We start from the raw sequence: 22,179 nt of genomic DNA, 5'->3' as shown, positions 1-22,179 counted from the left end.
AAAAAAATAAAAAAAGGTGGCTCACTGAGCTCATACAATTTTGCTGAGCTCCCAGGTACATCCTGGAATAAATTTACATCAAGCCCAGGTCCTTAGTAAACAGGTCATGATAAGCTCAGTTAAAAGGCATTAGCCTTAGTGGCACTTGGGGACTCGAGCCCAGCTTTTGTCATAAGCATCTGCTGAACAGAAGACCCTTTGCTCCTTAAGCATCATGACTCTCATTCCCTTTGGATCACTCAGTGTTGCCCATCCCCCCACAGTCTCCCACCCCCTAAGGTGCCAGGCCATGCACCGCACCTTGCAAGAGTAAGAAAAGCAGCTGTCGTGCTCTGAAAATTGTGCTCTGAGCCAAGTATTTTATCCACATTATTTGAGTCTTGCCAAAAAGGAAAGAAAGGAAGGAAGGAAGGAAGGAAGGAAGAAAAGGTGTCATTGCCCATTTTACAAGCAAGTAGATAGAGGCTACGATGATTAACTTTATGCGTCAACATGGCTAGGGCAGGGTGCCCAGATGTCTGGTCAAGCACGAGTCTGGGTATTCTTGTGAAAGTATTCTCTAGATGTGATTAACATTGAAACCAGTTGACTGATTAAAGCAGATCACCCGCTGTAACGTGGGTGGGGCTCATGCGTTCACTTCAAGGTCTCAAGAAAAGGACTAAGGTCTCCAGAGGAAAAAGGAATTATGCCCCCTCGACATCAATGATTCCTGGGCTTCCCACCCTGCCTGCCTGCCCTGCATTTCAGACTTGCCGGCCACCAAATCCTTAAGACAAATCTCTCTGTATATACACACATCCTCTATGGCCCTCTCTCTCTTTCTCTACAGTCTCTGTTGTTGACAACTACAGAGGGGGCTCGGGAAAGGTAACGTCTCGGTGTCACACTCCAAGGGGGAGGCAGTGCGGGCATTCGGACCCAGGCCAGGTCAGCTCCAAAGTCACGTTCTTAACCAAACAGGACCACGGCCCTTCCACCCTGGACTCTGGGGGACTGAGTCAGCTGATGCCCCAGATCCAAGTGTCTGAGGTGCCTAACTCCACAGACCCCTCCAGGTGAGGACAGCGGGAGGGAAAGGGCACATCCCTTTTTTCTTTTCTTCTTCTTCTTTTTTTTAATATTTTATTTATATATTTGACAGAGAGAGACATAGCGAGAGAGGGAACACAAGCAGGGGGAGTAGGAGAGGGAGAAGCAGGCTTCCCCGCGGAGCAGGGAGCCCGATGTGGGGCTCGATCCCAGGACCCCGGGATCATGACCTGAGCCGAAGGCAGACGCTTAACGACTGAGCCACCCAGGCGCCTGAGGGCACATCCCTTTTTTCGAGGCTGCCCAAAGGAGCCTCTCCTCAGCCCCTCCTGAGTCACGGGGGCCACATGGGGTGTCACCTCTCAGGGGGAGATTTGATTAGTCCGATTTGGGTTTCTAGTTCATCCTGACAACCCACACTCCAGACGCAGGGCTGGGAGGCCCCAGGAAACCTCATTCGTAGGTCACAGCGCCACCTACTGGTCCATTGGACGGCCAGCTGCAGTAACCGAATGCCCCCTGCTCTCTGTGGCCAGGACATCATCCCCATTTTACAGATTGGCAAACAGAGCTTTTGCTCGCCACTTTCCCCCATTCGCTCGATCATGTGCTAGATGCCAGGCACGATACCAGATGCTGGGGGTTCAGAGAAGCCAGTCCTCCACGGAGGGACTGACAGAACGAGTAGGGGAAAAAACCAGTAAAGACAGAGGTGGAGAGAGTAGAGTGGGCACCCCAAAGGGAGGCCAGTTGTCGTGGGAAGGAAAGGCTTCACCGGGGAGATGCTGGTGATGGTGGGCTGAGGTTTTGAAATTCTGGAGGCGTCTGCCAGGCTGATGGGAGGGGCCATGGGGGATCATTTGATTCTCAAGTCAGGACTCTTCCCCAAGCACAGGAGGACAGGTGCCGGGAAGGGCATCTTAGCGAGCAGAAGATGTGTTTGGCGGAGCGGGACTTGAGAGCAGGGTGTGAGATGGGATCAGTCGCACACGGGGGGCAAATGGGCCAGGACTCGGGCCCCAGCCTCGCACACAGTTGGCCCCAGAGCCCCCTGGGGCACCTCCGCCGGTCTCACCATGGAGACCGTGCTCCGCCACGCTAAGGAGTCTGAACACGTCTCCCCAACAACGGGGAGTCCCGAGGAGCTGTTAGGTTAAGCCAGTGAGTGAAATGATCTGACGTGCGTGGGGAAGGCAACCCTGCCGAGTGGGGATGGGGTGACACCAGAAGCAGGGATCACCCTTGTAGGGATGATCATCGCAGCAAGGGATGCCAACCCTCTGACCTCCAGCAGCGGGGGTGAGGAACGAGAGGCCAAGAGAGACGAGAGATCTGGGGGCACAGACTCGGTTGAGCTGGGCGATGAACTAGAGGTACAGGGAGAAGCTCATGGGGCAGACGAACGAGGGACTGAAAATGTCCAGTGTACCACAGCCAGGGAGCGCCTCCCTGTTACACTGTGTGCTCCTTCCTCGCTCCCTGTCCCCAGCCTCAAATGGCCTCCTGGCCCCCTGCCCTGTGCTATAATGTAGCACCTTTGGGTCCATTTCCACATCTTCCCCCAAGCTGTGTGATCCTGGAAACGTCATGTTCCTTCTGAGTCTACATCATCTGCTAAAACCTCACCTCCTGAGACTGTCATAAAGATTACATGGGATGATGTGTAAGAAACACCCTGTCCTGCTCAGGGACCAGCGAAAGTCCTCTCTAACCCATAGATCTCTCAACAACTACCATGTGTCCTGCGGACTCTTAAACCGTCGGCATCCAGTGGTTTCGAGACGCAAGAGAAGTGGCTGGAAGTCTCTGGAGAAATACCAGATTTCCAGCCCCGTTGATTCCAATTCACGTGGAGGGGATTGCTTTAGGTGCCCCAGACGATTCTAAGGCACCCCCACTGGCGTCTAGCACATGCTCAGCTCTTACTCGACTAGTTCACCGGTTTCGTGGGTTAAAGACTCAGGTGTGAGTCCTCGTAACCTTCGGGAGGAGGAAGGGAGGCTCTCCGTCCCCAGCCACGCCACCACTGCATGGACGGTGGCGTAGTGCCCACCTGTGTCTGCCGTACCTGGGTGTCCAGACTCCGTTTCACACTCTGCTAACACAGATGCGAACGGTTTTATGTACCACGTTTAGCCTTTGTGATGGCAAATACGACACACAGCCACTAGAGATGAAGAACGTTTCACAAGTAGCCACGGCCAGAGTAATGAACATGTCTGTTTATTCACTTACAAACCTGGTAGCGTGAAAAGAACATCTTAATTAAAATCCGGCTTGATAGAGATACAGGGCACGATGTCACTACCGCCCTCGTGGACTCAGAAATGCTGGTCGCTCTGGGTGCCTAAGATCAGCAGGGCTCCCGAGAAAGATCCCATCCCCTAAAGTGCCTCAAACGTCCTCAGGACCTCGTGCTGTCGCCACCCAGGGACGGGAAGGGGCTGAGCGAACCGCACACTTACAGAGGTAAATAAGGAGTTACGGCCCTGTACAATCATTACAATGGCATTTCCCAGATCCCAAGAGTAGACCCGAGAGTGAAGGGAGAACTGTGCTGCTAGAAACCCTTTGATTGAAAGAAGCTGCAGAAAGGCGTTTGATCTGGGGACGGGAGACTCTGGGAGGAGGATGGGAACCCTCAGAATGAGTGAAGTCACTTTCTTTTTCTCTTTCCTGTCTACACCCACCATGGGACATTCTGGGATAAGGCACGAGAACCCGGCTTGGAGAAGAGAGGTGCTCCCAGGTGCAGTTCTTGGTGTGCAAAGGATCGGAAGATCCTGGCAGAGATCTTTTGAAAGAGATGCCAGAAATACCCTCCCCACCCCTTGTACTTTCTGTCCTTGAGAGACAGAAAACCAACAAGGCAGAAGGTTTGCAAAGGTGAATCCAAACATCAGGCGAATAAAGTCCTACCGGGACATGTGTGATTGTGCATGGGATGCTCTTCTCTGTGAAGTATCGTACAGGAAACCACTCCGACCTTTCACGGACAAGGAGTAGCCAAAAAAGATTAAAATATCCAGTCCTCTTGAAGAATAGTGCAGTTGGTGGGTATGAGAGCCTACAAAGTACAAGAATCAACGTTGACAAGAAAAGGAGGCTTAGGACTTGGCAGAGAGAAGAACAGTGGTGGTTGAGGGAAGCAGGGAGAAATCTGTACAGCTTGTTCAGCACTCACTGCTTGTCCACAGAACGGGACGAACACCTTAATGATCACTTTACTTCACCCACCGTTTCCTACAGACAGCGAGGTTTCTCCCAAATTCATAAGCCTGCAAATGGCATAGGTCAAGCTGCTCATCAGGGAAGCCTGTGAAGGTTTTCTCCCCAAATTGCCACGTCTGGGCATCAGGAAAAGACTTCCCCAGGTATACACCTCAGATGAGTTCGTCTATCTCCTTTTTTTTAAGATTTTTTTTATTTAAATGACAGAGCGAGAGAGAGAGAGAGAGAGAGAGAGAGAGGGAACGCAGGTGGGGGGAGTGGGAGAGGGAGAAGCAGGCTTCCCGCCGAGCAGGGAGCCCGATGCCGGGCTCGATCCCAGGACCCTGGGATCATGACCTGAGCCGAAGGCAGTCGCTTAACCAACTGAGCCACCCAGGCGCCCCTATCTCCTCTTCTTTATGGGCAGTCAGGTGACACCAATTAGCCGAAACACTAAAGTATTTCTCTAGCACAGAAGCCCGGAACGTCTTAAACTTTCACATATCGGACTAGCCAGAGAGGACTTTCTGTCCTCAGGCAGGCAGAACTCACGGGCCCTGCATCGTGAGTTAACTGGCGATCGCGTCTGGGGTAGAAAGTATGCAGCTTGGGGGCCGGCGTGGTGCCACAGGGGTCCCCGGAGCTTTCTTGCCAGTCGCGAATGGAAGAAGCCCTCTCTTTCTTGTGCACTGCTGAATCCCATCGCCCAGTACGGTGCCTGGCCAAAAGAGGCCATAAGGAGACAAGATGGGCTTGTGTGGTGGTGAGGAGGGCCTGGATTCAACGAAAGGGAAACGAGAGCGTGGCGCAACCTGCAGGGGCCGCTGTACCCTCCGAACGCTCTCCATTCAAAGAGCTAGTGACTGGACGACGCGCCAAGCAGGGCCGCACGTGCCGGGAACGCAGCCTTGCCTACGACTGAGGTTCTGTCGAGAGAGGGCAGGGCTTGCAACTGGCGGGAAAGGCAGTCCAACCAACGCAGACTGTACAGGGTGACGAGTTCCACAAGGGAAAGAAAACAGGGCCACTGACAGTAAGGGAGGGCTGGACCGGGGCCTTCTCAGAAGACGGACTGAAGGAGTCCATTTCCTCGGCCCAGACAAGCCAGGAAGGCGCAGAGTGACGACCGGCCCAGAGCTCAGGGCCTCTCAATCCCGCCTCCCAGGTCGGGCCAGGCCCGCGGAGCGGATTTCAGTCGCGCTCCGCTAGAGCCTCGCCCAGGAGGAGCCGAGCGCCTGCGGGTCCAAGACGCCCTTTGGCGCCCTGGACCAGAGTGGCTCTGAGCCGCGACCCACTCGGGGACGGAAGGGGGAACGCGCCTGGAGGGCAGAGCGAAGCCCCGCGCTCCCCACAGCACGGCACGGCGAGCGGCCCACCGCGGACGTCCCGGCTCCACCTGCAGAGGTCAACCGGGCCGGACCCCGCGGCTGCCGCCCAGAGGCCCGGGGCGAGGCCTCGCGACACCCAAACAAGCCCCACGTGGCAGGGGCGGGGCCGCCGCGGGGACGTCACGGCGCGCGCGTGCGCGGGAGCGATCTGGCGCCGGCGTACCCTTGTGGGGGCCCGTAAAGCGCGGAAGGTCGCGGTCCCCGGCTTTCCCCGGAACTTTTTGCTCCCTCCGCCCCGCCCCTTTCCCTTCCCCGTTCCCCGCGTTCTGGCGCCGGGACCCCCCAGCCCCCGCAGCTGTGTGGCTGCTGCCCCGCTGCCGCCGGGGTGCTGCTGACCGCGGAGCCCGCGGGGGCCCGTCAGGTAAGGAAGACAGCTGCGGGGCCGCTCTGGCCTCCCCTCCGCGCGCGTCTCCGCGTCCCCCGTTCCTCTCTGGTCTCCCTCGGGGGTGGTCCCGTCCGCCCCTCGTTTCGCGTCGCTTGCGCCGAGTCGCCTGGGGACTCCGGCGGCCCGGGCCGAGAGGGGTCCGCCTCGTCTCTGTCAGCCTGTCCGCGGTTGCGCTCCGTCCGGCCGAGGTGGTCCGGGCCTCGGAGACCCGTGCCCGGCCGCCCCGGGGCCTGCGCACCGGCTCCTCAGGGGGCGTCCGCCGGCTCAGGCCGACGTCCAGAGCGGCCGGGGTGACCTCGCTTCGGGCTCCCGGTCTCGGGCAAGCCCCTAGCGCGCATGAGGCCGGTCTCGCCCGGTCTTCCTCCACTGCGGGTGCGGTTGCTTTCCCGCCTGGAGACGTGCGGTCCGCCTGTGCCTCCCTCACTTGTAAGACCGCTGCAGAGTGCGGCGGCCGAGTTACCGGGAAGAGTGTATGTAGGCCCAGGGCCGTGAGCCGACTCGTGATGTGTGACCACTCGGGACCGATGTGAAGGACACTGAGATTAGATTCGGGCACCTGCAAGTGCAGTTTGCCGGTGTGTGTAACGCGTGCCGTACGGGGCCGCGGAGGGAAGGAGGAGGGGAGCCGGGCCACGGGGCACACTTGGCCAGCGCTAGCGATTTGTCTTAATTTCTTCAACTTGTCTGATCAGCTGGTGGCACTTGTTGAGAATTACACACCCAGGACCAGCAGGATCCACTCTCCAGAGAAGGAGCGTGAGCTAAATGTGCTGCTGGCTCTTGTGCTGAGGCAGGTGTGGGAAATGTTGTTAATCGCGCTCCACCCGCCGGGCTTCCTAGTCCCCAGCGGCCCGGTTGTGCACACGCTGTGACCATACAGAGGAGCAGCTCAGAGGGACCTGGAGCTGCCCTCTTGTTCATGTTGGTGGAAGCGGATGTGAGCATACCTAGTCCCGATATCGAGGTTGCTTGGCAGATATTTTTCTTCTCAGCAGAAAAGACTGTAGGGTCATCTTAGCTTTTAAAACATGCAATTTATTTTTGGGGCCCCTGGCTTGTTTAGTCGGAAGAGCATGTGACTCTTGATCATGAGTTCCAGCCCGAATGGGGTGTAGAGATTACTTAAAACTTAACATGTATATATTTAGGTGTGTGTGTTTATTTTAAATGTGGTTACGACTTTTCTTTCTTTGTTTTTGACATCTTCAGTTTCTTGTCTACCGACTTTCCCTTCTCTGCCGGCCGACTTTGCCTTGGTTTCGCTGCCAAACCTACTTGGGTACTCTGGTGCCTTCCTTTCTTTGTTTGCATCCACTTTAAATCCTTTTTTGTTCTTGTTTGCCCTCACCTCTTCAGTGACTCTTTGAAGGTCATGTTGCACACAGGGTCACAAATCCTTTTCTTGGTTCTTATCACCCTAGGCTTTTTTTTTTTTTTTTTAATCACCCCAAGTTTTTAACATTGTTTATTCCATCTTGAGCCTCAACGGTTGTCATGTGTCTTCTGCTACATTTGCAGTTCCTTTTATCCTGCCAGGGGATGTGCCTTGTGGTTCTGTCCTCACAAGTACCCTTTCTTTACTCATCTGATGTTGTTTGAAAGGTAGGAGGGAGGAAAGATTCCAGGGCAGACTCCGGTGCCAGCCCGGCAGGGTTTGACTCCTGGCTCTGCCCCTCACCGGCATTAGAGAAGCTCGGATAAGTTACTTCTCTGTGCCTCAGCTTCGTCAAGTGTAGGAAAGAAACTTTAGTGTCTACCTCGTAGGGTTGTGAGCCTTAAGTCCCTTGTAGGCATGAAGCGGCATCTGGCCAACTGTAACTGCCTATGAAGATACTACCATTTTCTTTTTTAAAGAATTCTTATATGTGATTTAGATATCCCCTCAAATCTGAGGGCCTAGCCTTGAGATCCCAGAGTCCTCACTGAACTTTCCCCCCCTCTCGTGGGTTCTCTCCTCGCAGCCGTTCGGCAATGTGTATTTCCTAGGTGCCTCCCCTGATTGCTGGGAAAACCATGATCAAGTTATATAATTGGTCTCAGCTCCCAGAGAGCTCCATCATAATAGGAGACTAAAAAGGACCACTTACTGAGTGCTGCTTAGGTGCCCGTTGCCATGTTTTTCCTTCCTGTCTGACCGAGTGTTTGTAGCAACCGTGTGAGGTGGGTAGTCCTAGCTCACGTTATGGATGAGGAGCCCAAGGCACAGGGATGTGGCATAACTTGCTGAAAGAGCTAATGAGAGGTGGGGGGAGGTTTTCCAACCCACGGCTGTCTGCCTCTCTCTCAAGCCTACATTCTCAGCAGGGTGGTTGTGCTGTTTCCCTGATTGGCGAACAGACCGTGACACAGTCCGGGAAGCTCTGTGCTGGGAGAAGTGCAGGGTGTGATGGGAGAACATAGAAGAGTCACCTGACCCCATGTTGGGGGAGAGGAGGTCTGGTAAGATGTCAGATACGCCGAGAGCTGAGGCAGTTACCTTTGGGTGGGGGAGAGTGGCAGGAACTATACTGTTAGGTTTAGAGGAACAGCGTGCCCAGATCCCGGAGGTTTCAGAATCCTGTCCTGTTTGAGGAGTCAATTACAGGTGGTTGCGTGTGGCTCCAGAGAAAGAGAGCAGAGATAAGAAACGAGAGCCAGGGAGTGAAGGATCTTGCCCTTCCTGTGAAGGAGATTGCCTTTTCCTGAGGACATCAGAAAATCACTGAAGGGTTTTAGGCGGGGGCGTGAAACACGATTTGCCTTTGAGAAGACTGGCTCTGAGTCCTGTGTAAGGACTGTGGGGTGTTGGGGAGAACGGTGTACAGAAGCCCCAGAAGTCCCGGGAGGAAGCCTCTGCAGTAATCTGAGCAAGGGTGGCGGCCTGTACTCAGGTAGCTGCAGTGGGAGTGGGGAGAAGTGGGAATGAGGGAAACGTGGCTGTGGAATTGTTAGTCCTCGCTGGTTGGCTGCATAGAGGAGAGGAGAAAGGAGGAGCCCAGGGTAACACCCAGGGTTCTCGAATATGGTGTCACTGGGGGACACAGAAGTGGAGCAGATTTGGAGATTGAGGAGGATGGGTTTCCCTGTTGGAGGTGCCCAGTGTGACCTTCGGGAGCCCAAGTGGACTTGCGATTGTTCTGCTTAGAGGTACAGACGCAAAGGTCGGGGCCGCTGTGGGTTGGGCTCTTGGTCACGGTAGGCAGTGAAATCCCCCTGGAGAGTGGTGGCCCGAGGGGAGAAGCTGGTCCCAGAGCACCGTGAGGGACATGGACTCGGAAGGACGGGCCGGGGAGAGAAGCCAGCGAAGACGTGACCAGGGTGGTGGGAGTCAGGATAAAAACCGGGAAAGAGGGTGTGAGTAGCGGGAGCCATGGGCGATGTGCAGTGCTGCGGAGAGGATGTGAGGTGGGGCCGGTGTCCCCGGAAGTTGGCGACGTGAGCCTTCTTGGTGAGAGCAGCGTTCCTGGCTTGGCGGGCAGAAGCCCAACCGCTCTGCGTTCAGGACAGACTGGAAACGGGGAAAAGGGGACAGATCATGTAGGAAGCCCTTTCCTGAAGGTATTTGTCAAGTGAAAAGACAGGCTGTGAGATCACATTAAGAGTCAGTTCTGGGGGCGCCTGGGTGGCTCAGTTGGTTAAGCGTCTGCCTTCGGCTCGGGTCATGATCCCAGGGTCCTGGGATCGAGCCCCGCGTCGGGCTCCCTGCTCGGCGGGAAGCCTGCTTCTCCCTCTCCCACTCCCCCTGCTTGTGTTTCCTTTCTCGCTGTGTCTCTCTGTGTCAAATAAATAAATAAAATCTTTAAAAAAAAAAAAAAAAAAAAGTCCGTTCTGGCTTGACGGCCGGCAGACTCTGCGGTCACTGAGGAGTAAGGAAAGAAGGACACGGGACAGGCGGCAGCACATCGGGACTGGTAATTTTGTATGATGGGAAATCATCGTTTTAAATTTTATTTATTTACTTGAGAGAGAGAAGGAGCGCAGGCATGTGCGTGCGTGCCTGTGCGTGGGGGAAGGGGCAGAGGGAGAGAGAATCCCGACGTGGGGCTCGATCCCCCCGACACCGAGACCACGACCTGCGCCAAAGCCAGGAGTTGGCTATTCAGGCGCCCTGATGGGAAGTCATTACTGCCTCCTATGTTTGTGCTTTTTGCCAAGACCATAGTTTTTACCATTTAGAATTTTTAAAATGACGCTACTCGAAGACAGTTATGGAGCTTTTGTTCCGTTTCTCTGGTGGGTGGGGAGGACTTGAGCATATGAAAACGCTGAGGGTCAGAGCGGAGCACCGAAGGTACGTGGGAGAGGAGCTGGGTCCCAGGGAAGGAGGGAGAGGGGTCTTGTGGCTCTTGTGGGGCGACGAACTCCTGAGAACTCCTGACCCTCTCAGGGAAGGAGAGATGGTTGTAGATGCAAGTGGGATTATTGGTGGAGTTTCAGGGGATGCGATGAGACAGGTTATCTCCTTTGAAGGGAGGAAGAGAGGGGGTGGGGTCCGAGGTTGGGAGAGGAGGAGTGTTGTGGGTTCAGAACCCGAATGTAGACAGACATCTGCCTGAGGCTGAACCCGCAGTGGCCCCGGGGCTAGGCAGGGGGTGCCTGCTAGCCTGAGCCCCAAAGGAACTGGGCCTTTTCGCGTGTGACCAAGCAGTAATAGTTCTGAAGGAAGGAGGAGGAGGATACTCGCCCCCCCCACCCCCCGCGTGGCGAGCTCAGTCGAGTGGGGCTGGCCGTGTGGCGGTGGCCGCTCCCTCAGAAGAGCTGCATCCCCGTGGGGACAGGTGAGACAGTACTGGCGAAGGGCCGGGTGCTTAACTCTGGGAAGGATGTGCTGGAGGGCACGGTGGAGAGGTCTGGAGGGGAGGACCGCAGAGAGAGAGACGGAGGGAGGGACAGAAATTAGTCACGTGGAGACGAGGTTGCAGGAAGAAGCTTCTGTCTTGAGACCCTTGGACAGGGACCCAGGGTGTGAGGCCTGGTGACTACCGCCAGGTGGCCGAGTCATCGGCCCTGGTTGGGTGGGATTTATCCTGGGACGCGGTGTAGGCCTTGCTCGGTCTCCGTCCTGAGATGCTGTGTGGTGATGGGCAGGCACCCACACCTTGGCCTTGGACAGGTTGGGCTGTTTGGGGCCCGCCGTGGGGCCCGCGCTGGTAGTGGCATGCCGCTGGGCGCACTGTCTGCCGGGGCTCTCCTCTGAAGTCCCCCCTCTCCCCACGCTCGGTGACCCTGCCGTCTCCTGGCAGGTCTGTCTGCGGTTTCCCGAACAGGCCTCTGCTTTGCCGGGAGAGTAGTTCTCCTTGGGCCCGATCCCGTACCCTTTCCCTTCTCTGCCTTAGGATGCTAGTTGTCTCGTAGACACGTGTGCTCGGTCACGGCATGTGACACCCAAGGGTGCGGGATAAGCCCACCTGGACTAACCCTCCCCTGCTTCCGGGAGGAGGCCTGCCGGTCCTTGAGTCTCCCTCCAGCCCGTGGCCTGTGCAGACCGGCGCACGCTGTCCGTCACTGCGGCTTTGGGTCCTCTCTCTCTCTCTTCTCTTCCAGGACCTCGTTCTTTGTCACCACCTCTCCTTCCGGACCCACCTCTTTCCCCTTTACTGGCCCTTCCTGCCAGCCGTGAAACAGTCTCCACGGCCCGCGCCTTTATAGACCAAGAACCTTGCTCTGCTCCCATTCTTTTCTTGCTGCTGCCTGGTTTTTCCACTCCCTTCGGAGCAGAAAGTGAAGGAGTGGTCTGCACTCCCTCATCTCCTCGCTCTGGAGCTTGCTCTGGTCCGGATTTCATCCCGAGCACTCTCCTGGGAATGTTCTCTTTGGGGACACCAAGGACCTCTGTTGTCAAGTCCCAGCGGGCGGACCCTTGGCCGTCCTGCTGCACCCCCGGGCACCCTCCGTAGCGAACCGCTTCTTAAAACCCTTTCCTGTCTCTCTCCTCGGACACCGCTGCCCAGTTCTCTTTCTGCCTCGCCGCGGCTCCTTCTCGGTCTGTTGCACCACCTCCGTTTGTCCGGATGCTCTGTGCGTCTGCCCAGCGCTCTGTCCTCTGTCCGGTACTTTCTTTCTCTTCCCAAGCTGTATCTGCTGGGGAGCCTCAGGGCTCTTCTTGTTCCTTGGCGTGCCGGGTCTCGGATACCCCACGTGTTCCCCTGGCTGCCGGCCTGGATGTCCAGCTGCTGCCTGGCCTTTTCCCGTGCGTGCCCGCCCGGCGTCTTGCACTTGACCTCTCAGAGGGGAACGTTCGCTTGTCTGCGCACCCACGCCTGCACCCCTTCACAGCCTCCCTCTCGCTCCCTCTCCTTCCCCGCCTCCCTCCCCATCCCTAGCCCTTCACACTGTAGTAAGTGGCACCAGTTGCTTACCCCAGAAACTCTGCCATCATCCTTCTCTCTCCCCTTGCCCCATTTTAACGTCCCGTTTGTTGGCAAGTCAGTTCCGTCATTTCACCTCCAGAACCACCCAGCCGTGGCTTTGACTCCACTGCCACCGCCCGGGTCTCAGCCCCCAGGCCCTCCCTCTAGGACTACCGCAGCAGCTGCCTGGCCCTGCCTTTCCTCTCGTTCTCCAGCCCACTCCCCGCCGCCGTGGAGCCTGACTGATCTTGGAAAAGCATATCCGATCATTTCATTCCCCGCTTTAGTATTTTCCTTTGCACTCAGAGCAGAATCCCAGCTCGTCACGATGGCGTCCAAGCGCTGTGCGTCCTTGCTTTCTGCCTCCCTCTCCGGCCTTGTCTTGGGTCCTCTCCGCCTCACTCCTCATGCTGTGGGCACACTGGCCTCCCTTCTGTGCTTGGACTCCGCAGGGTCGGCCTCCCCTCGGGGCCTTTGCACGTGCCTGCGCCTCCGTCCGGAAGACGCATCCAGCTGATTCCTGGTCACCGTCAGGTCTCTTCTCCGATGTCCCCTTCTTCCCGACCATCCTAGTTTACATATGCCTTCGGGTATTCCAGCACACTGGCCTTGTTCCTTGTTTTATCTGTGTCTGGGCCACCCCTGCGCCCCTGCCGTAGGCGCCCTCACACACACTCAGACATCCGCTCCCTCTCTGTGTCTCTAATGAAAGGTGCATAAAGGCAAGCCCCCCCCCCCCCGTTGTCCCCTGCTGTCTCTCCAGCTGGCAGAGCGTCTGGAACTGCGCAGGGCCTCACACATTGGCCGAGAGCATGATTAGCGTTCTTTGGGGCCTCCTCTCCCTTTCTCAGTAATCCTGTGCCCTGAGTACAGTGGAATGAAATCTGGTTGCTTTCTCCGTCTAGTGTGCATGTCGGGGGTCTCCGCCGTAGCCGAGTGAGAGCGCACCGCCGAGCTGCCGGCAGACGTGATGTCTTACCGGTTGCTGTCGGTGGTCCGAAGACAAAGGACCGGCCGAGGATGGCAGAACTGGTCGTCGGGGAGGAGCGGCGCGTCGGCTGCCGAGGCGCATTCTGTCGCCCTGCCTGCCCAGGCGCAGGTGGTCATCTGTGGTGGTGGGATCATGGGCACATCCGTGGCCTATCACCTCTCCAAGATGGGGTGGAAGGATATTGTCCTTCTGGAGCAGGGCAGGTAAGGACCAGCCTGCGTGGGCTCCCCTCAGCCCCTCCCCTCCCGGTGATGTTGTCCCGCCGGTAGCTAAGCTGACTGGCGCCAGGTCGCAGGACAAGAACCACAGACAGGCCACATCCCCTGGACGCGGTTTTGCGATGCGAACCGCCCGTGTTTTCCGGCTTGGACAGAGGTGGCTGATTTCCAGCACACCCAGGTCTCCAGAGAGGGTGCGTTTCATTCCAGGGTCACGGCACACCGCGCCGTCTTGTCCTCTTCGTTGTAGTCACACAGCGACATCAAGCCCGCGGCTCAGGAGCTTCCTCTGTGAGCCGAGATGAAACTGGCTGCCTCCCGCCTGATCTCTGTTCCTTTTCCCCGTCGAACTCACTCACTTGAGAGCGGTGGTAGATTCACAGAACGAACGTGAAGGTAGTGCAGCGGTCTGTAGGCCTGGGTCCCGTGTGCACCTCGGAGGAACATCTTCGGGTGGGATCAAGTAGAAATGCAGTGAATCCGTGTGGATACCTTAGTATTAACTGAAGTTCATGCTCTGTTCAAGTTGTTTCACTTTTCCCCTAATGTCCCTTTTCTGTTCTATTGCCTACCAGAAATTGGATGACCTTTAACACGTCCTTTGTATTTATTTCTGAATAGGCAATACATGTACACGAGTCAGATTGAAAATTGTAAAAGAGTGTGTACAGGGAAAAGTCTGCCTCCCACCCCTGACTTCTAGCTGGAACGTTCCCTCGCTGGAGGCAAGTTAAGTTCCTTGTGTATCGTTCCAGATACTCCCCGAGTCATTATATGAGCAAATCTGTATCGGTCAGTTTGTATATGTGTACCCGGGTATTCGTTTATTATTTTTTTCTCTTTTCTATACAAGTTAGTAGCAAACCTTAAACAGTGTCCCTCCCCTTGCTTTTTTCATCAGGGTTGTTCCGTATTGTTGCATAAAAGCTTTCTCTCGTTCCTTTTTTAATGGCCGTGTAGAGTATCCCATTGTAGAGGGGACCACCAGCCTGTTCAGTCCCGCTCATGTCGGTGGATACGTAGGCTGCTTCCATCTTTTGATATGACAGACGATGCCGTAGTGAGGATCTTTGAACTAGTTGCATTCACAGCTGTGGGAGTGTACCTGATAGCATTTTGGATGCATCCTGCAGGCTGGCTGCTGGCTCTACGAGGTTCTGTGCTGGTATCCTGAGCACCGCCAGGCACTTGACCATCGAGCAGAAGATGGCAGACTATTCCAACAAACTCTACCACCAGTTAGAGCAAGAGACGGGGATCCAGACAGGTAAGCAGGTAATCCGCCATGTACTGGTCCGCCTGTGCCCCAGACTCTGGTGCTCCGTGCCGTGTGTGGCCCGACGCGGCGTCGGCCTGCCGATCTGGTAGTCAGGGCTCGGGTCTTAGTCCGGGCTCTGCCAGTCGCCAGGGTCTGTCCTGGGGCAAGTCTGTGAGCGTGTTGGGCTGTCTCCAGTTTCCCTACCCGCCGAGAGGATTCCGTCCTTACTCCAGATCCTTTCCAGAGCCTGTCATTCTCAGGATAGGAAAGGCTTCCCGGGCCATCTCCTATTATTTCACTCACTGAAGTCTAGCAAGTGGCCACGCTTGGCTCCTGAACGAGGAAGCCAAGGACATGCTTCCGTTTCGGTGCTTGATGGTGAAATTGTGGTCCGACCCGCCGCATTTCACCTCACCAGTTGCTCTGAAGGCCTCTTCTGACTGAGAAGCTGAAACAGAGGTTACCCCTTATGCGTGTCAGCAAGGGAAAAGAACCCAGGGAATCGTGAGCTCAGTACGACCGGAGCAGGTGGAAGGGGAAGGCTGAGCCACGGAAGGTCCCGCACGATCACGAGGTAGAAGCGTGTCTGTCAGCGTGTCGTCAGGTGATGGATCGGCCAGGAGCCCAGAGGCGAGCCTCGCGTCGTGGCTGATGAAACCGTTTGGCGGCCACGGGAAATGTCCTGGGGGAGTAGCGGGGCCTAGTGATGAAATTTAGGACGCCTCCGTCCGTCAGGGTTGCTCTTTGGAAGACCCGCATAATTCAGATCACAGGTAATTCCAGGCTAATCCTGACAAGGATGGTGGCCTGATCTGTTCGCCCACCGAGGCGGCCCTGCCTGGGGTCACAGCGTAAAACGTAGTGGATGGTCGCCTTTGCTGGCCGGCTCAGACTTCATGTGACCCGTGACAGTTTTCGTTGGCAAGGTGAGATTTGAAGTATTGGAAATTCTGATGACAGCCTGAGGTTTTGTAGCATTTCCCTTTCATAGGATTCCTGCTCTTGCGAAGTGTCTCCTTGTGTGTAAGTCCTCGATTAAGACTGAGCGTCTGGGAACTGGGATTGGGTAGCTGTGTTCGTGGAGAGAGGAGATGCCAGGAGAGGAGCTAGAGGAGGGGAAGGAAGGGGCTGTAGCCCTCGAGCACATATTTGACAGAGAGAGAGACAGTGAGAGAGGGAACACAAGCAGGGGGAGTGGGAGAGGGAGAAGCAGGCTTCCCACTGAGCAGGGAGCCCGATGTGGGGCTCAATCCCAGGACCCCAGGATCATGACCTGAGCCGTAGGCAGACGCTTAACAACTGAGCCACCCAGGCGCCCCATAAATGAGTAAAATCTTTAAAAAAATTCTGCTTTTTATAACTGGAGAGGAAGTTGCCATAGTATGTGCAGTTTTTTTTTATCCGTTTCCCATTACCTGATGTTTATAGTTCCTTTTTTGTTGTTATAATGATGCAATACAGATCCTTGTCAGTATATATTTGTTTTCTATTGCTAGTTCTAAAGGATAGATTTCTAGAACGTTGATATTTGAGCAAAAAGTGTTCGTATTTTCAACTCTGATAGGTATTGCCAGATCATCCTCCAAAAGAGCTGTCCCCTCTTAACCACCAGCATATGAGAGTGCTTATTTCTTTAGAGTCTTCTCAACATTGTATATTGTTTTATTTTTCATTGTACTTTTTTGTTAAGTAATCTCTATGCCCAACACGAGGCTCGAACTCATGGCCCCGAGATCAAGAGTTGCATGCTCTACCGACTGAGCCAGCCAGGCGCCCCAGCATTGGGTATTATTTTCATTATTACTAATCTGAGAGAGAGAAAAAGTTATCAGATTCCAGTTTGCATCTTTTTCAGTTAAACGTTATTTCATAGGTCTATTGGCCATTCATATTTCTTCTCTGACTTGTTTTTTAATATCAGATGTCTACCTTCTTTTCTTACTGAACTTAAGAGTTCTATTTTATTGCTTTGAACCTGTGATAAAGGAAATTTTATGTCAGAAAGCTCTAGACCAAACTTTACAAGGCCTCTCTGGGAAAACAGTAGAGTGTTACTCTTGTGAACTGGTGATAGGCTTTTGTTATGGCTGGTGGTTCTGTTTGGAAGAGCACGATTTGACCTCATGCATGTGCCATGATGTGTTATGTTGCCTCGTGCCTAGTGGCCCTGTCCTCCCAGGGGGGCTGTGTGGTAGTGAGTGGGAAGTGACTGCTCAAGCCTTTGTCTGCAGGTGAGACTCAGAGTGTGATAAGCCCTGTACATCACTGGCCACGATCACTGCACTGGCCTGGTCTGTCTACAGTTTTTATTTTTTTTAAAGATTTTATTTATTTGTTTGACAAAGACACAGCAAGCGAGGGAACACAGGCAGGGGGAGTGGAAGAGGGAGAAGCAGGCTCCCCGCGGAGCAGGGAGCCTGACGCAGGGCTGGATCCCAGGGCCCTGGGATCATGACCCGAGCTGAAGGCAGACGCTTAACGACTGAGCCACCCAGGCGCCCCTGTCTACAGTTTTTAAAAAACCAGTCTCTGAAATTTCAGTTCTCCAAACGGAGACATTGTTGTCAGGGAAGGGCATATTTACCTGATGATTTCAAAAGAGATGAGAAAAACATTTAAGTGACCCTCCTTGTGCTGCCTTTTAAAAAAGATACCCTGATTGATTCAGCTTTTTCATCGTCAGAACTGAGAGTCACTGCTTGTTAGGAAGATTGTCATTAACCCAAGCACGATCAAGGTTGTGTCAGGTATGTTGATTGCAAAGAGCAGGAGTCGACTCCAGCCAACTGGGGCAAAAAGGAGTTTGTTGGAAGCCTTTTGGAGCCAGTCGAGTTGGCAGGAGGCTGCCAGCTGGAGGAGGCAGCATGGAGGCCGGGCCAGGGGGAACCCACAGCAGGCAGCCCCTCAGGGGATCAGGCCCCATCTGGCCAGGACAGCGCTGCTTCTGAGATGATCGGCCTCCAGCCATTCACCTGCTTGCTCCAGACCTGGTATCCCGGGAGGGTCTGATTGGCTGAGCTTCGGCCACATGCCCACTGGCTCTGGCGGGCGGGGTCCGCCCCGTGCCAATGTTGTGAGTGGCCTGCATCGGGGGTCACAGTCCCACCAAAACCATGGGGGGAAAGATGGGTTTTGGGGTACATTCCCTTCCAAAAGGCTTTGTAGCTGCAGTATCTCTGGTGTTTAAGAGTGATTATTTAAGATGTACATGAAAATCCCACTCTATCCTCCCCAAATCCTAGCTGAGGATGTCTGGATGGTGAGAGTGCCAGGACTCCTCACCGCTCTTCGAACTTGTAGTCTAGTGGGCTCGCCCGCCTGGCCCCTGCAGGGGGCCTGGGCTGCTCAGTCTGGGCTGGTTTTCCTTACAGGTTACATAAGGACAGGCTCAGTCTTTCTGGCCCAAACTCAGGACCGGCTGATCTCCCTGAAGCGCATCAACTCAAGACTGAAGTACGTATGAGGCTAGAAGCCTGTCCCGATGCTCCTGTCAGACTGACCTCTGCCAGAGGGCCATGCATGTCATTGTCCCCTTGTGTTCTGCGGCAGTGTCATAGGCATCCCTTCTGAGATCATCTCCCCCAAGAAAGTCGCCGAACTTCACCCACTCCTCAACGTGCACGACCTGGTGGGGGCCATGCATGTTCCCGAGGATGCCGTAGTGTCCTCTGCTGATGTGGCTCTTGCCCTGGCAAGTGCTGCCTCCCAAAATGGTAAGCAGGTTTCTGGGTAAAGAAGGAAGAGGTTATGGAAGAACGTGTCTCACAGCCGGCAGTGACGCCAGCTCAGCTTCCGTTCTTGAACACTGGCTCTTAGAATTTTGTTTGAATATACTCTCTGTTAATAAGTGTGTTTCCTCAGGGCCACATTTTCCTTATTAAAGTTCTAAGGAACTGCTTTTAGTGCTGACCAGTGCACTTCAAGCTTATGGGAATCCCCCCCGCCCCCAACGTGAGAAGCTCCAAGGTCAGAAGACTGAATCCACAGCTGGTCATGTCCTGGGGTTGGAATGAATGAGGGGAAGACTAACCAGTGTCCAACGTGCTCTGTACTTTGGATGAACTGATTCCCGGTGTGGGTGGATTAGGGTTTAAGATGCCTTATTTGAACTTTTTCTCCCCTGCCTGTTTTATGATTCCTGGAATTGAGTTGTGTACTAAAGTCGTCTGCTGTTTTCAGGCTTGGAATAGGCCCATTGACACTCTTAGGATGTGGTTCCTGGGAGTTTTTGTTTTTTGTTTTTAAATAAAACACTGACTTGGCTTTTTCAGCATTTCTTGGGGGTTAAGAATCTGCTGCAGAGGCCTTAATTCTGGGCCATCAGAGGATGAATGCACCAACTCTTTCTTTACCTTCGAACAGGTGTTCAGATCTATGACCGGACCAGCATTCTTCATGTAATGGTCAAGAAAGGTCAAGTTACTGGTGTGGAGACAGATAAAGGACAGATCGAGTGCCAGTATTTTGTCAACTGTGCTGGTCAGGTAGGTTAGCAAAAGTACTGGGTCACTGATTTTTCTCACTTCACTTTTACCTCTGGGATTTTAGGTATGGAGAYGTAAGGTTAATACTGTGATGAATTAAGCAGACRTCAGGGACCTCCTATTCCTTCTTTGGACTAGAAACCTCAGAATTCCTGTATTCTAAATCAGAGGCCTGTAGCTAGTCCTCACAGAGGAGCACCAGTGATGACCTTTTCCTTCCTTCACCCTGGGTTAAACGGTGCCAGGAAGTCTGCGAAATGGTAGGGCATTGACAGAAATCCTTGGCATTGGGTCTCCTCTGGTGTTTCATTTCATCCTGCAACCTAGCAAATAAAGCGTGGGGCTATTTTTTTGTGTAAGGAGTGTGGATTCAGTTAGGAACACTAAGCTGTTCTACTGACCTAGGGGTACTTTTTGCCTTGCAGATGTCACATGTGACGGGATCTGGGGTTTGTAGTTGAGGCCAGGAGTTTTGTTAACAGGGCATCACTTGCCCCCCCAGTGAGCTCCTTTTACTAGTTGCTGAATCTCTTGTTCTTTGGTCTAAGAATAATTGTTATGGTTTAAAAAGGACCGTGTTGCTCCCCATCCACATAACTAAAGCAGTCTGAACCTTGGCTTCCCACGCCTCACGTTGGGGCAAGAGCACACACAGACCGCTTGCAGTTAAACTCTTGCAAGCGGCTGAATATGCTCATTTGTCTTTCTGTTCCTCTTCCCACGCACGGATCAATCTGTCCGTTTGTAGTGGGCATACGAGCTGGGTCTGTCCAACGAGGAGCCGGTTAGTATCCCGTTACATGCCTGCGAACACTTCTACCTTCTGACTCGCCCCTTGGAGACCCCTCTGCGGAGCAACACACCAAGTGAGGACTTACACTTTGTTTTTAATCGTGTTTCCTTGCCACTGTCCTGTCTTCTGAAAAGGAAGACTTTCTGCTCAGGATAGACTGTGCTCCAAAGAGCCTCGTCTCTTCTGGAGCGTGTTACGGGGAGGCCGACCCAGTTCTACCTTTTCTCTAAGAACTCTTTATGAAAGGATGGACAAAACGGGCATTCCACTGAAGCAATTTTTTGGTTTGTTTTGTAAGTTAATTGCAGTCCCACACAGAGGTCCAAATTGAGAATATTTGGAATGTAACCTGGAGTTTTGACTTGAATGGCATATGTTGCAGACAGGTAAGCTACAGTGAGGTTGCTCCACGACCCTGAGTGCCACAGGAAAGGGCTTGACATCACCTGGAAGGTCTCAACCCCTAGAATGGGCTCGCGGTCCCCCTTTCTGCTAGGCTTTCATGTGGCACTGCGGCAGTTCCGTAGTTCGGTTGCGAGCACCAGCGGTCAGAGCTTCTGGGTAACTGATCAGAGAAACAGGGTCCCCTGCAAATCTGAGGGGGCAGATTCCCCACCCCCACGACCTCGAAAGGTCTGCGTTCACTGGATGCTCTTTCGCTAATGAAGCCAATAACGGCTGTCCTTGTTGTGCTTTTTCTGTCCATTTAGAAAGCTGGCCTACCTCTAAACCTTGCTTTTCTCTTCTGTCCCCCACTTCCTTGTTGTTTCTCTTCCTTAGCTATTGTGGATGCCGATGGAAGAATTTATATCCGGAACTGGCAGGGTGGCATCTTGTCTGGGGGCTTTGAGAAGAACCCGAAGCCAATCTTCACGGAGGGCAAGAACCAGCTGGAGATTCAGAATCTGCAGGAAGACTGGGATCACTTTGGTGTGCAAACTAGAGGATGACTATAATGCCCTGTGTTTGTCTAAGATGGTAGCTTTTTGAAGCATTTTCAAGAAGAGTTCCTTCTTCGATCTTTTTAACAGCCCCATGAGGCGCTTACAGAGGGCAGCCTGCAGAGTTTGCCTAAGGCTGCAGTTACTGGGCAGCAGATTCTGGGGACGAAGATCTTGGTTAAGGGACTTCTGGCTTATTATCTAAAACCACTGCTGAAATTCTAGGCTAGGAGGAAGCCGTTTTGTAGGACAGCATGTAAGATTGAAGAAATTTTTAGAAAGTAGAATCGTTTTGTTAATACGGTCCTTTAGTTGGTTTTTGTTTTTATTGAAAAACTGACCTATGCTACTGTATTAGTTTCAGATGTACATCATAGTGATTCGGTATTTATATGCTACTTGATTGTGTAATTTATTTTTATTTCCTGGATAGTTAATGCAGTCCCAGGGTCCAGATTCCAAAGATACGAAGGGGTCTATAATGAAGAGTTCCCCCTCCCACCCTTAATGGGCATTTTTTAAAAATAAGCTTTTTATTGTGGGAGATTTCAGACACTTAAAAGTAGAGAGAATAGTATACAGAACCCTCTGTGTACCCACCAGCCAGCTTCAGTCTGGTTTCATCTGTTGCCAGTATCCCCCTGGAATAATTTCCAGATGACGGGCTGACTTTCAAACAGACTGGGGACCTGTCTTTTGCAGCTGTTCCAACTTGGGAAATCCTTGCTTTGATTGCATGTCTCCTCGGGTGCCGCGGAAGAGCTTTTCCCCAAGTACCGATCCCGTGGAAATCTTATCTCCTCCCGTGTGTTGTGTGCCCTTCCAGAGCTCCTGGCCTTTCTAAAGAGTGTTTTTTTTCTATGTCTTTATGCCAAGCACTTCGTAGGTTTGTCCCTTAATTCTGCCACGGTTTCTGCTTTCTGATCAGGGCCCATTTGGCTCATCTGAGAAAGCCTCTTCCAGGAGATTTTCTGAGAGGAGAGGGAGTCGGGAAACATAAGGAGCAGAAGAGTTTGAATTCCCTAAAGCTGAGGCCTGTGTTTGGCTTTGTGTTTATGGCTCAGAGCCCCTGCTGAGTTCCCTCCTGCGTCGCATGCCAGACCTGGAGACTCTGGAGATCCTGAAGTTGGTGAACTGCCCCGAAACCTTC

General features: G+C 53.7%; 1 protein-coding gene across 1 annotated transcript; it reads left to right on the top strand.

The window, feature by feature from the left end:
- Positions 1-5,794: 5,794 nt before the first annotated feature.
- On the top strand, positions 5,795-22,176 carry LOC112815933 (pyruvate dehydrogenase phosphatase regulatory subunit, mitochondrial-like; the record flags this gene model as incomplete). Its single annotated transcript, XM_073890518.1, has 9 exons — positions 5,795-5,991; positions 13,250-13,538; positions 14,687-14,820; positions 18,183-18,264; positions 18,361-18,524; positions 19,174-19,295; positions 20,044-20,161; positions 20,869-21,018; positions 22,094-22,176. Coding segments are annotated over exons 2-9 (1,077 nt in total), but the record flags the coding sequence as incomplete, so codon positions are not given.
- Between the last annotated feature and the right edge of the window lie 3 nt (positions 22,177-22,179).

The sequence above is a fragment of the Callorhinus ursinus genome, unplaced genomic scaffold (assembly GCF_003265705.2).
Source record: "Callorhinus ursinus isolate GAN/ISIS: 27379988/994484 unplaced genomic scaffold, GSC_fseal_2.0 scaffold568, whole genome shotgun sequence".
Classification (NCBI taxonomy): Eukaryota; Metazoa; Chordata; class Mammalia; order Carnivora; family Otariidae; genus Callorhinus; species Callorhinus ursinus.
This window is presented reverse-complemented; position numbering and strand designations above follow the sequence as displayed.